The following is a 15,525-nucleotide window of genomic DNA, read 5'->3' as shown; positions in this document are numbered from 1 at the left end:
CCTCCTGGTCAAGAGGACAGCAAATTACAATCTCAAACCAGATCTCGTTTAAAAGAAATTATTAATACAAATGTAAAGTTACTCTCACCTTATATAATTGAGAGTTGTCATTATGCCTCTTGATTCTGACCTCTGTACTTCTGAATACATGGATTAACAGAGATGCATTATAGTTTACAAGGTACTTGGCAAGCAATATTTTCGCAGCACTCCTGACATTACCTTGGCTCTAATGCTAAAAACTTCTACTAAATTGAATTTAAACGGCAAAAATTTGGTTTCTTACCAGAAGTGAAATTTAGATGGTTGAAGTGGTGCTAATAATAAATCAAAGATAAATTATTATTATAAATAAAATGTGATTTACTTGTCTCCACACCTCTTGTGATTTATTTTTCCAACTAATGACTCATTAAAAAAATACGTAACTTGCAAAATTATAAAAACAAAGTAATCGAGAGCCCCAATAAGAAATTACCCTTTTTTTTTTTTGCAGCAAAAATAAAAGGTAAAAGCACTCAGAAGTATACATGAGTAGTGGTAATACTTTCAGGTTTGCCAACAGATTTCATTTATCTAATTACTTCCTAATTTATAAAAACTGTAGTGGTATGGTTAGTGTCTGTTTAGTTATTTGTAAACTATTATAAAGACAGTGTAAGAAGGCAGCTATGGTATAGGGGTTAGAGTCTTGAGGGGTGATTCTGAAACAACTGTGTTATTTTAGGTAAATTACAAAAAGTAAAAAGTCTCCATGTTTCCATTTCTTCATCTATAAACAGGGATGACAGGATTGGTAAAGAAATACATGAGACAGTATCTATAAACTGTACATCTTTTAAGAATACAAGAATTATTCTTGTGTTTCTAGTTACTACTTTTGAAGAATGACCAAAAAAGTTCCAGTTAAGAGCTTGAAGACAAAAAGTCAGTAAATAAAGAAAAAATAATTTCCTACTTATTACTTTCGTTGTATTTCCATTTTTGAAGCCTCTCCAACCTTCAAAATAAATCTCCTTCTCCTATTACCAAGTTTCCATTAACATTTTTAACAAACTTCTGTGTTTATCTTGGAATGCATATTTTCTAAATATACTCCATACATTAATCTAAAAATAAGAAAGGAGGCTTTCTCATACATGATCAGGGAGACTGAAATTGGTGCAAAATTTTTTTAATTAAATGGGACGATTAACGGGACTGGAATATCCACCCACATTTAAAGTGCACATACACTAATTCACTCTTAGGAATTAATCTACAGATATATCTTCACAAGTACACAGAGAATGCATATATAAAGATGTTAAAACTGTGTTTATAATAACAAAATGGTAAATAATATAAATTTCCATTATTTGGGGATTGGCTAAATAAAGTTTGGTGCATCCATATAATGAAACACTAAGTAGCCATTAAAAAGAACTAGGTAGGTCTCCATATACTAACATGAAAAGCTGTCTAGGAAATATTAAATGAAAAAATGAGGTTGCAGAACAAAGATCATCTCTTTTGTGTTTTACGCCTATGAATGGGAAGAAGTCTGGAAGGTTCTATAACAAACCATTATAATCTATGTAGTAGAAATAAGAGCATCACTGAGGTTGGACCAGATAATTCTTTGTTGCGTGGGCTGTCCTGTACATTATAGGCTATTTATGTAGCAGTATCCCTGACCTCCACCCACTAGATGCTGGGTAGCACCCCTCATACACGTGACAATCAAAAACTTCTCCAGACACTGCCCAATGTCCCCTGGGGGAAAAACTCACCCCTAGGTGAGAACCACTGAACTAGAGAATAAAGGAGTGAAGTTGGGGAGAGGAACTTTTACTTGTCATCTTATACCTCATTTTTTTTTTTCTTTTACCATTTTAACCATGACAATGCACTACATTTGCAATTTAAAGAAAAATTTCAGGGACTTCCCTGGTAGCACAGTGGTTAAGAATCCGCCTGCCAATGAAGGGGACACGGGTTCCAGCCCTGGTCTGGGAAGATCCCACATGCTGCGGAGCAACTTAGCCCGTGTGCCACAACTACAGAGCCTGCGCTCTAGATCCCATGAGCCACAACTACTGAGCCCGCAAGCCACAACTACTGAAGCCCGCACGCCTAGAGCCCATGCTGTGCAACAAGAGAAGTCACTGCAATGAGAAGCCTGCTGACCACAATGAAGAGTAGCCCCCGATCTCCGCCACTAGAGAAAGTCCATGCGCAGCAATGAAGACCCAACACAGCCATAAATAAATAAATAAATGTTCCTTAAAAAAAAAAAAAAAAAAAGAAAAATTTCACAACAAAAGAAGATTCCTCCACACTGCCCCACTGCTCTCCGAACTACTGGATTGGCCAAAAAGTTCGTTCAGGTTTTCCGAACAAACTTTTTGGCCAATCCAATACTTTGAAGTACCTGAAAAAAAAAATAGGTTCCTCCAAAATTCTAACTAAAAAATTAAATAGTATTTGTAAGAAATGAATCTTTGTTTAAAAAAAACATATATAAGAAACAATACAATTGTTAAGACAAATAAAAGACTTGTCTATCTTTAATGGAAAAGGGAGAAACATATATGGATTCTGCCACTTGGTTCCATGACTGCATCTTCCCAAGATGACCAAACTCTCACGTCATTTTCTACTCCTTTGCCCAGACTGCAGCACTATCACCAGGATGGTTTAGACCAGCTCCCTCCTCTTCCTTTTTTTTTTTTTTTTTTTTTTTTTGCGGTACGTGGGCCTCTCACTGCTACGGCCTCTCCGGACGTGCAGGCTCAGCAGCCATGGCTCACGGACCCAGCCACTCCGCGGTACGTGGGATCCTCCAGGACCGGGGCACAAACCCGTGTCCCCAGCATCGGCAGGCGGACCCTCAACCACTGTGCCATCAGGGAAGCCCCCTCCTCTTCCTTCTTGTTTTGTATATTCAGACAAATATAAACAAACAAACAAACCAAAAATGGTACCAGAAATATGGAAATTCCTAATTCTGCCCAAGAAGCACAGGAAAGTACTACTTACCACTTATTTAAAAATTGAACAAACAGAATAAATTTGGCACTTGGAAAAGTATATTATCTGCTAATAAACTCTACTAGACTAAGAAAGAACAAATGTACTTCGTGGAGAAGATCCAGAATCAGTAAAAGCTTCTTCTAATGAAGTTGGCTATTCATTTACCTATCCATTTATCTATCCATCCACTAAAAATTTGATACAGCTTACATTGGGGGATAAGGGGATGATTATCTGATCAAGAACTAGAGTACATAAATATAAAAACTACACAAAATCTAAAGAGTGAAAACCCGTGGAGTAATCTGTATGAACACACAGCCCAACATAAAGCAAATTAAGAAAATTAGTAATGAAACTCGTAATGAATAAATGTCCAAAATTTGGAAATTTCATCAAGTTTACTATCTTTGAAAAACAGACGCTACTTTTGTAATGTGCAGCTAAGAAGAGGGAAGCAGTCTCTTCATTAACTTCAGACATAATTTTAAATAAAATCATATTTTTATACCTAACTTTTACACGACTTTTTAGTGACAGTGACTAACTGCACTGAGTGGTAGTATCTAACTTCTCAAGAACATGTACTTTAAAGGTGAAACTGTTATGTAGAAAGGGCCTTATAGGCAATAAATGTCATAATCACTGCTCTTATATATTATTGTTTGGGTCGGAGCATATCTGAACATTTGCATAATTTAAGTGGATCTGAGAACAGTAAGTTTTGTATAGATGATTGGTGTTATAAATAGAACAATCCTATCTTTTTTAAAAATAAATTTATTTATTTATTTTTGGCTGTGTTGGGGCTTCATTGCTGTGCGCGGGCTTTCTCTATTTGTGGTGAGCGGGAGCTACTCTTTGTTGTGGTGCGCAGGCTTCTCATTACGGTGGCCTCTCTTGTTTCAGAGCACAGGCTCTAGGTGTGTGGGCTTCAGTAGTTGTGGCATGTGGGCTCAGTAGTTGTGGCACGTGGGCTCAGTAGTTGTGGCGTGCAGGCTCAGTAGTTCTGGTGCACAGGCTTAGTTGCTCTGCAGCATGTGGGATCTTTCCAGACCAGGGCTCGAACCATGTCCCCTGCATTGGCAGGCGGATTCTTAACCACTGTGCCACCAGGGAAGCCCTGAACAATCCTATCTTAATCTTAGAATAAACTATTTCAGCTGGAAGTACTGTACTGGCCCAAAAGTTCGTTTGGGTTTTCCTGTAAGATCTTTTGGAAAAACCCAAACAAATTTTTTGGCCAGCCCAATATTTCATGCATTTGAGGCTGCAACTCTGCAGCAAAATATTTAAAGAAACTTACTTTTTTTTAATGGTACAATGTGGCCAAAATCTCCTTATGCACGCAAAACTGCATATGTTTCAATGAAAGCCACCTCAGATTTGAGCTCATGGTCTTGCTTAGAATGTCTGAAATATCCCTCTGGATAATAATGCTCTTCTAGGAGAGGCAGAGAGGAAAGAAGGGGCCAAGAGTCATGGCTCTTGGACTACACCACAGCTACACTTGGTTTAGCTTAGTTTTATGTGTTTGCACATAAGCTTTCTTTCAAAGAAGCACTGTTTGAAAGGACTGTTTGAAAACTACTGATTTATGTTACATTGCAGTAAAACTCCTTTAACTCCTCTCTTTACAACTGAATTTCATGAGTATGACAAAAGGAAAACTTTAATATAGAATCAACACAGGTGATGATATAAAGCAAATCAATAAATTAGAACGTTACTGGAAAGCATACCTGATTCTGGCCAGAACAGCTTGTAGAAAGCTCAACACTGTCCTAAGTTCAGATTCTTGACAAGCTCGTAGAAGCATACTAAAGCCATCATTAAGCAGTTTTTCATGGGAAGGATGCAAGCAATGGCTAGTCTCAAACACTTCTTGAACACCATCAATATATATGGAAAGAAGTGACCAGACAGTCTGTCTTTGGCCCATTTCATCATTCTTAGATACCAAGAACTCCTTTGCTTTCTCCCGGAAAGCACCTGAAAATATCTCAGCCAAAACACTGATGTCCAGGTTTTTCTGGGTGTACATCAAGAGGAAGGCCATCTGACCCTTCCAAATGAGAGGAGATGTTATAAAGGCAGGCTTGAGGAACTTTAGGAGGCCTAAAACATGACTGGCTACATCTTCCACCTCTGCCACACATGCTAACAGTAGAAAAAGGCTGAAAAAGTTTTGCAGACCAACTTCAGTTAGTTCTTCCATTCTTTTTTGATGGAATTTAGAATATATCCTGTAAAACAAAAAGCTGAATTAATAAAGTTGTTCCATTCACAAAAATGCATCTTTCAAAATAACATTTCACTCAATACTCATGACAGTCTCATTACTTTAAATTGTTATCTATTTCTACATTATGGTGCTATTGCGTCACTTTTCCTGCTTAGAAAACAACCTCACAGCACACCACTGCCCTCCCTTACCTTCAAATTTCTCAAGGATGCAGCAAGCATCTATAAGTGAATCAAAGGATTCAGTGGCTTTCCCCAAAGGACAGTAAAAATGTTCTTCTCATATAGTACATGGCTTTTCCTTTTATTTTAGTCCCCCCATTACCTTTCTTTTTAAATTTTTATTGACAAATAAAAAAGAATATATAATCCTTTTAAGTACAAATTGTTGTACTTCATAGAAATCTTAACAGGGCAATTTTATGTAACAATTTTCCTTAAACTCTTTCTCCCTGTACCCTTCACAAAGACTTGGCTCTTGCTATACTTATACGTTAAGACAATTTAAAGCTCTGGAAAAATTATTTTTACCTACTTACAAAGAAAAATTGTTAGTGTTCAAATATCCAAGACTAGCCATTTAAAAAGCTGCTGTCAATACTATTTAATACAATTTAAAAGTTGATGTACTTTTCTTTCATCAATTAAGGGATTAGATTTGAAAACCATTTTGAATCTTACTTATGGATTGTTAAATTTCTTTGTAACTTCTATAATTGGTGTATTCAAGATAGAAATGATTAATGTTTACGAGAGGTTAAATGTTTATTTATAAACAGTGAAGCTGATAAGCTTCTGAAAATAAAGATCTGCTTAATTATCTTTATATCCTCCATCATGCCCATGATAGCACCTGGTAGTGAGACTTACTACTGAATTCCCATTTCTTTTAGCAATAAAGTTCTGAGTATTATGTCTTCCATAAAATGATTTAAGATTCAAAAACAAACTGGCAAACAGAACAAAATTTAAAAACTACTGTTTGAGCTACCTAATTACTTGGAGGTTTAACAAAGACATTACCATTAAAAAAAAAAAAAAGTATGTTCTAAATAAAAAATCCAAACTGTATCACGGTAACCTTGCAAGAATTATACCTTGCAAGAATTATTCATTGTGTGAATCAAACAGGAATTTCATGTAGTGATTCTTGAGAAGTCTCTGCCTAAAATAAAAAGTATTCTGCTGTGAGAGCTTCCACCACATAAGCTGAGCCAAGTGGTAGAGTGCAGTCTACTGCACAGAGGGCTAGAAAAGGGGCTAATAGGCAAAAGAAGTAGAACAAGGGAAGACAATTAAGAATCACACCCATTTAACAAGCAAAACTTTCAAAAAAGAATAGACAAATGTGATCAAAAGTTTATTTTACCACACCAGAAATGAAAATGGCATACTCCTCAAATGAGAACATCAGAGTTATTTGGTTCTATTATATTCAGGTTAGTTTTCATGCAAGAAAGCAGGGCTTGTGGGACTGGTGGGCTCCAAGAACACGAAGTTTTACAGACTGAATCTACCACCTGCCAATGTATGATTTGGAGATGTTTCTTATTTCTATAATTTTTAATAAAATACATGCAAAGAATTACATAAAACATTACAATTAATTTTGACAAGAAAAATAACAGTTCTCTTATATCCCTACATTTAATATATGGAATTTCAATTTTCAGGACTGATGAGATAAATAAGAAACTGAAATCCTCCCCAAGTTATGGATACTAGGTTTGTTCCTTACTATAACAAATTGGCAAGATCAAAATGCTCCATAATTTGCTGTCCTACATTAACGAATACATTTAAAATGTAAACCATAAAGACAAACAAGCACAAGTTAACTTAAAAAATACAAACAGTAAAATTTCTCCAAAGATATAAGCGAACATTCATGACAAAGAAAGATATGGCACATACCTTCCTTTGACTTGTTTCCAAGGATGAGGGCCATTGTTCTTCATTGCTTTCTTAACAACTTTTGCCAAAATGCAAAGGAAAATAGTGTAACTACTGCTGGATTTATACAGGTCATGATCTTGTTTATCACAACAGCAGGTCTTCACCATTTCTAGCATAGCCAAGGGTGACTTAATGACATATGTAAGGCCTTTCAAAGGAAGCCAAGAAATACTGAAAGAACTATTCTAAAAGCAAAAGACAGAAAACAATTAAGTCTCTGAATAAATAAAAATGGAAAGCTGTAAATCCCAATTAGCTCACTAGGAGTTTGACTCTTCTTAATCATAAAAATTACACAGCCATTACCACATATTCCCCTAAAATAAAAATTCCTTTCAAGCACAGAACACCAAGGGGTATTCAAATTCCTGGATTATCCCCAAAATGTCTTTTTAACCGTTGGTTTGTTCAAATTAGGATAGCAACAAGATCCATACATTGCATTTGGTTGACATGCCTCTTAAATCTCTTTTATTCTATAAATTTCCCAATGTTTTTGTCACAACATTTATCAGGTAATTTATTGTGTGGTATTTCCTAGATTCCGGATTTAGCTGCTTGTATCTTCCTAGACTCATTAATATATTCTTTCATCCTCTATCTTTTCTGTAAAGTGGTAGCTGTACCTAGCGGACTGGTCAGATTCAGGTCAAGTTTTCTGGTGAGAATCTTTCATTGGTAGTACTGAGTACTTCCTACTTCAGTTAGCAAAGAGGCACATATGTTCTCACCGTCATTCTTTTTGTGACGTTGAGACTGATCATGCTGTCAGCCTGATCTATCCATTTCAGTGATCCCTGCAGTTTGAGCAGCCATGGATGATCATCATCCAGATGGCTTATTTCTTTGGATGTATGGAACAGAGATTTTCTATCATTCCTTCTAAACTAGCTCATCAGAAATTTGGTACTCTTAAACATAGTTTATATTTTCATTTATTTACAGTTTCCAGAATAACAACTTTTCTAAAAGTACCATAAACTCAAGGATTTAAACTTCCCTATGCCCACATTTACCCAGTGTTGGGCAATGGGGGCTCCTTAAAGTTGGCTCCTGTGTCCTTCTGACATGACTCCAGCTTACTTTGATACCTTCCTTGCTTTCAGGTATGACAAGATACTCTAGACTCATCTTGTATACATTCTGCCTGAGAATTAGAATTGGTCATTTCTCCCACCAGCCTGACAATGTGCTTCAGAGAAAGGTATTTTTCCCATTTTTAATATGCTCAATTATGTACAAACCCAAACTTGTAATTTACTTGTAAATCCTCCATATCTATTTTCCACCTTGACTGAGGGGTTCACTTTGTATTTACCCAGAAAACCAAATGTTCCAAATCTTCTCTTCTCTCCACATACAAGTAACTCAATCTTTTAATGTACCTTTAAAATTTTATCTTCCAAGTTTGTCCTCTCCTTTTAAAATCCACTATCCCTATTTTAGTTCTCACTCACTGCATTATTTGCTTCTACTAACTACACTGGACTACTAACTCATCTGTACCCAATTGCCTTATACTACTTTCAGAAAAAACTTTCTCAAACACATACCTAATGTGTCACACCCTTGCTTTCCCATGTCTCCTGAATAAATCATAACTCAACAATTATCTTTAACCCTTCATAATCCAGCCCCAGACTAACTTCTCTACTTTCCTTATCTCCCGTATCTCTCCATAATCACCTCAGACCCATCATTCAGAACTATTTAACACAGTAGGAATAAATCATGTTTTTCATGTCTCTTTACATTTGTCCACGCTATTCCTTTTGCCTAGATGCTCATTTTCTTATGTACTTGGAAATTCTACTCATTTCCCAGGTCATCTTAAAAAATTATGACTTCATAAAGTCTTCTACAAGGTCATAAACTGGGTCAGATACTCCTTCCTTTAGCCTTCCACAGTATTATAACTTTTTATCTACAATATTTGTGCTTCTGCCCACTAGCCTATAACCTACTCAAATGCCAAGACTAGTTCTTATTCAAGATAGCACTAACTGTTCAATGTGTTGCAAGCAATCAATAGCTGTTAGAAAACATTTATAAAAGAAGATTTTTTAAAAAAAATATCTTTCCGGCACAATTTGGGCTACTTTGCTTAACCTCACTCTTAAGAGAAAAGGGGCCCTAGTCTGATTCCATCCTGCGCGACTGTTCCTTGGAACGGTAGTCTTTTATCTCCACTTTCTCTCCCACCGAAGTGCATGCCACCAATCCATGGAAGATTCGATGGACATGGACATGAGCCCCCTGAGGCCCCAGAACTATCTTTTTCGTTGTGAACTAAAGGCCGACAAAGATTATCACTTTAAGGTGGATAATGATGAAAATGAGAACCAGTTATCTTTAAGAACGGTCAGTTTAGGGGCTGGTGCAAAGGATGAATGGCACATTGTCGAAGCAGAGGCGATGAATTACGAAGGCAGTCCAATTAAAGTAACACTGGCAACTTTGAAAATGTCTGTGCAGCCAACAGTTTCCCTTGGGGGCTTTGAAATAACACCACCTGTCGTCTTACGGTTGAAGTGTGGTTCAGGGCCTGTGCATATTAGTGGATAGCACTTAATAGCTGTGGAGGAAGATTCAGAGTCAGAAGATGAAGAGGAGGAGGATGTGAAACTCCTAAGTATATCTGGAAAGCGTTCTGTCCCTGGAAGTGGTAGCAAGGTTCCACAGAAAAAAAAGTAAAACTTGCTGCTGATGAAGATGATGATGATGATGACGACGACGATGATGACGACAACGATGATGATGATGACTATGATGATAAGGAAGCTGAAGAAAAAGCTCCAGTAAAGAAATCTGTACGAGATACTCCAGCCAAAAATGCACAAAAATCAAACCAGAATGGAAAAGACTCAAAACCATCAATACCAAGATCAAAAGGTCAAGAATCCTTCAAAACACAGGAAAAAAACTCCTAAAACACCGAAAGGACCCAGCTCTATAGAAGACATTAAAGCAAAAATGCAAGCAAGTATAGAAAAAGGTGGTTCCCTTTCCAAAGTGGAAGCCAAATTCATCAATTATGTGAAGAACTGTTTCTGGATGACTGATCAGGAGGCTATTCAAGATCTCTGGCAGTGGAGGAAGTCTCTTTAAGAAAATAGTTTAAACAGTTTGTTAAAATTTTCCGTCTTATTTCATTTCTGTAACAGTTGATATCTGGCTGTCCTTTTTATAATGCAGAGTGAGAACTTTCCCTACCGTGACTGATAAATGTTGTCCAGGTTCCATTGCCAAGAATGTGTTGTCCAAAATGCCTGTTTAGTTTTTAAAGATGGAACTCCACCCTTTGCTTGGCTTTAAGTATGTATGGAATGTTATGAAAGGACATAGTAGTAGTGGTGGTCAGACAAATGGAAGTGGTGGGGAGACAAAAATATACATGTGAAATAAACTCAGTATTTTAATGCAAAAAAAAAAAAGAGAGAGAAAAGGCACCTTACATGCTCCATTCCCTTATGCCAATGCTCTTCAGACAATGTGAAACAAAAGTGTTTTTGAGCTACACTAATCTACTTTGAAAAATTAGTTTTAAGAAAAATCCATAATTATATATAATTAAGCCATGAAAATATTCCTCAAATATCATGTACAAATTCTTCAAATTCCTGGAACAAATTCATACTCTATTTACTCACCAGGTTCTTACTGTAATATTCCCATAGAATGGTGACAACTGCAATGTTTGGCTCCCAGAAATCACAAAGGGTCAAACAACAGTGAAGATACATTCGTAACTGCTCTTCTAGTATACCATCCTAAAAAATAAACTGAAATTATGAAGAGCTAAATGCGCTCTGGCAACACACATTATCAGTTGATATTGCACTGAATGAATAACCTGCTCCTAAAAAGAATATAAATATATATCACCAAGTCATACCCATTCTCATCTTCAGACCAGAAGGTCTAAATCAGCATAAGGTATACTTCTAAAACTTTGCTTTAGAGACCATTAGTATATTCAGATAACTGAAATTACATAACTCAATTTGACTTTTTACTCAGTTATTTAACAATTACGATAGGTATTTAATAACTGAATGGTGTAGAACCCAGAGACTGAAAAAGAAACCCAAACCAGAAAGAAATAGAATAAATGACTGAATAATTAAGATGTACACAAATCCAGAGGACTTGCTCATACTTAAGTATCAGTATGAGGTCAAATTCTTTATGGGAATATAAGCGTTGCTCTTCTAAAAACCAGAGGATTGGCAGAGTACATATATTTTAACCTTTTAGGAAGTGGAAACAGGAGAGAGTAGAAAAGAAGTGACACTTTGATGAAACAACCATGCATGTTTGTTAAAAAGTGACACATCACCGAATTCCAATCATTCAGCAATCATTTATTCAAAGCTTACTATATACCAGACACTATTCTAAGGTACTAGGCATAAAGCAATGAATAAGTCAGACATGGTACATGCACTAATAGAAGTTACACTTTGGTGGAGAATGGAAAAAGAGGACACTGAGACAAACAAGATAAATGTAAACAATTACAACCACCATGAAAAACAGAAAAAGCAGAGTAATGTGGTAGGGTAACTGGTAGAGGATGTGGGTCATTATTTTATCAGGAACTAAGAACGGAAAGACCTTTTTGAGGGCTGGCATTTGGGCTAAATGACTGAATGAAAAACAGCCAACCACATAAAGAACTGAAAGCATTCATCACAGAGAAAACACATGGAAAGTTCCTGAATTAGCAGTAAGCTTGATATTATAGGATTAAGTCAGAGATAGTCAGGAATCATATCTCATTTGAGGCTTTATAGTTTATAGTCAGAATTATGGTTTTTATTTTAATTATGTTGGGAAGCCTCTACAAGATTGTAAGCACAGGGGTGACATGAAATGATTGTTTAAAATATAGTACATTGGATCATGCATGGAGAATGAATACAGTAGATAAGAGCAGTTAGAAGGTAAACAGTGACACTTCCAATGTAATAGAAAATCAGACAGAGGTCAAGTACAAAGTAGAAATGCTGGGAAATTTGAAGGTGCTTGAGATATAGTATGCTTTAAATAAATAATTGTTGAATGACTGGGATTCAGTGTTGTGTCACTTTTCAACAAACATGTATGGTTATTCCATCACAGAAGATGAGATTAAAATGTCTACTTTTTTCTACTTCCTTCTCCTCCAGTCAAAATGTTAGGAGGTGACTCTGTGAAACTGTAAGACTAAGATAAGTGGACAACTATAGAGATATGTTTGGAAACAGAGACAATGGGATTTGTTGATGAGTTATATTAAAGTATGAAGGAAAGACAGCAATTAAGGAGAACTCTCATTTGGCTTAAGAAAATGGGTTGATGGAACCACTTCCTAAGATGGCAAAGACTAGGGGAGGAACACATGAGAGAGTGCACAGGGCAACCAAGTGGAAATATTAAGTAGACAACTGACATATGGGTCTATAGTCAAGGGAAAAGTCAGAGCTATTGATATAAATTTGGATGTTACTTTCATATTGATGGCTTTTAGAGCTAAGAGACTAGGTAAGATCAACCTAGGAAAGACGATGGAAAAGAGAAAAGGATCCAGAACTGACAGCCCTTTGCTATTCCAAAATTTAGGTAGCAAGCAAAAGGAGGAGTCTATAAGCAAAACCCAATGGCCAATGAAGTAGGAAGGAAACCAGGCATCATGGAAACCAAGAGAAATATTTCAGAAAGGGAAGGGGGTCAACAGGGTTGAATGCTACTGACAGGTTAAAATGAGAACAAAGAACTCTTAGATTTGACAATGTGGAAGTTATTGATGGCTTTGACAACAGTAGTTTCAGGTATGGCAGAGACAGATGCTTAACTATGGCAGGCTGAGGAGATAATAGGAGGTGAGGAAGTAGTGATACTTAAGTGAAGATATATAAAGTCCTTGAACAGGTGAGAAGAGAAAAGATCCGGTACACAGGGAAAGGAATTAGCCTTTGAGAGAAACAGTGACATTTCCAATATAACAGAAAAGTAGATTGAGAGGTTGTATACAAAGCAGGCACATTGGGTGATTAGAAGGTTTAAACATAAAGGAGTTCTCAACTGACTGGTCCTATTTTCTCAATGATTTATGAGGCAAGATGCTTAGCTAAGGTGACGGGCACAGCATGTGTTGAGCTGTGTGTTAGAAAAGAAATTCTGCAATAAGTTGTTTTGGAGAGTAGAAAAGTAAACATTCTAGAGCCGAGTGCCACTTGAAAAGATTTATGATCAAGAATTTAAAGTCAGACCAGTCAGCAAGAATGAGTGTATGAGTTTCTTCCACCAACATTCAGCTGCGGGGGTAGTGGCAGAGGGGTAAGAGAGGGGGATTAGGTTTTGCCAAGTTTAAAATAGGTAAGGGCTATGGAATTAAAGGTGTTTGTGATGGAGTGATTATAATAAGGGGTTGTATAATCTACATCGTTCAAGGAGGAAAGTTTGGACATGGATGAACACAGAAAAATGAAAAGATCAATGATGATGGACAGAATGAAAATGAAAAGTGAAAAAATGTAGAGCATAACTATGAGAGGCAGTGGGTAAGGTAAATAAAAGAAAATCTGATTAGAAGTAAGGATATGAAGAAACTAAGAGGACAGGTGGATTATACACAATGATGTTGGGGTCACTAATAAAAGTAGTATACAGGTATAGAAGAGTGATCTTGCTGCCAAATATTTCAGTGAATGAGAGTGAAACAAACATGACCAGATTTTTTTGAGAAGGCTTTTAACACTTTTAGTTATTAATCCGTTAGAATACACCGAAGCTTCAAGTCCTTTAGGAAATTTTCTAACTTCCACACTAAACAGTGACCTTTCTTTATGCTCCATAGCACACTAGCACACCTGTATCTTAGCACTTACCTCGCTAAATTTTATGTCTATCTGCCTTCAAGTGTCTATGAGCTCCCTGAGGGCTGGGATAATGTCCCCTGGGCCTAGCACAGTGCTTGCTTCACCAAAGAGACTCCATAAATGTTTTATGAACAAAACTGAGATCTGGGTTCTGGTGTCTCTTTTCATCAAGTACCTGTATGGTTCAGCAAAAGATATTTAGCTTCTGTAATAGATAGTTAAATTTAACCAAAGAAGACAAGGTTCTATCCATCATTAACATTCTTTGATTTTTATTATGAAAATATTAAATGAGATCTAGGCTTATTCCCATGGCACATTACTGATATGAATTAAAGCATACTTAAAAAAAATTTTATTATGTTTCAAGGTTAAAAAGTGGGTTATATGAAAAAAGTGGGTTCATTCTGAAGAGTCTGTACTGTTTTTTTCAGTATCTGAAACTCATTTTACATGTGAAATCCACAAAAAGGTGTATAAACCGTAAAAATATATGAAGTTTGGGAAAAACAAAAGATTAAATAACGACTATGTGTCAGATATTATGTGATGTTTTACATATGTTCATTCATGTATGTCTTATACCATCCCACCTTTATTACATTCATTTTGCAGAAAAAAAGGATGAGGGTCAGAAGTTACAAACAGTTTACCCAAGTCCACTTGGGAACAAGCTAGGATTTATGACTCCAAAGCCTGTTATACATACATGCTATGCTACCTTCCAAAAACAGGAGGGAAAAGAAATGAACATTTAATGGACACCAGATTTGATCAGGATTGCTCTTAGTAACCAGACCAAGATTTGAATCAAAGTTTGTGAGACCAGAGCCCATGCTCTTTCCACTGTACCCAATCAAAAAGAAATTAAAAATGGCAACCTAGGGGATTTTTCCTTTTTTTTTTTTTTTAAAGAAATGGAGATAAATTTCCCTTTATTTTCCTGCTAGTGGTTACAGATTAAAATGAAAAGAAATGGCTTAGAAAATACCATTTTCTCCACAGTTCTGACAGGATAACTAATCAGTCAGTTGAGTGTGACTTAAAAAGCAAGTTTCTCTTTTTAATTACAGTTAGTATTTGTTATAAAATACATTTTCGTGTTCTGTATATTCAAACATTATTTTCTTTTGAAGCGTGTTCCCTTAGTTTTTCTTAAAAATTCCCTTTAAAAATCGTGTGGGTGCACATCAGCTGAATTAAGGAAAGAAACGATTTGCCCATCTTCAAGTCCAAGAGCCAAAGAGATAAGAATATACAATAGTCAGGAGTATAGGAGGCAACAGACATCTTAGCTCAAATTCATAATGGAAAAACAAAGCTGAAATATAGTGAGGAGGAATGTCTGAGAACACCTGAGTATATTATTTCTTCCTACCTTATATTTTCTCATCATACATTTATTGGAGAGGGAAAAAAACCACAAAAAAATTTTAAAAAGTGTGGA

At 36.2% G+C, this 15,525-nt stretch overlaps 1 protein-coding gene and 1 pseudogene across 5 annotated transcripts in view; one reads left to right on the top strand and one right to left on the bottom strand.

Moving 5' to 3' along the window:
* Positions 1–15,525, bottom strand: part of MMS22L (MMS22 like, DNA repair protein) — a 151,335-nt gene that overhangs the window by 82,776 nt on the left and 53,034 nt on the right. For 4 of the 5 annotated variants that reach the window (XM_024119319.3, XM_024119318.3, XM_024119317.3 and 1 more), the window contains exons 12-14: positions 10,866–10,985; positions 7,174–7,400; positions 4,758–5,261 (exon numbers count right to left, since the gene is read on the bottom strand). In XM_024119319.3, the coding sequence (XP_023975087.1) occupies positions 4,758–5,261; positions 7,174–7,400; positions 10,866–10,985 (851 nt within the window). The remainder of the gene's footprint in view (positions 1–4,757; positions 5,262–7,173; positions 7,401–10,865; positions 10,986–15,525) is intronic. The other variant, XM_024119320.3, reaches the window with a different exon arrangement.
* LOC102980862 (nucleophosmin-like) lies at positions 9,407–10,598 on the top strand (annotated as a pseudogene).

The sequence above is a fragment of the Physeter macrocephalus genome, chromosome 10 (assembly GCF_002837175.3).
Source record: "Physeter macrocephalus isolate SW-GA chromosome 10, ASM283717v5, whole genome shotgun sequence".
Classification (NCBI taxonomy): Eukaryota; Metazoa; Chordata; class Mammalia; order Artiodactyla; family Physeteridae; genus Physeter; species Physeter macrocephalus.
This window is presented reverse-complemented; position numbering and strand designations above follow the sequence as displayed.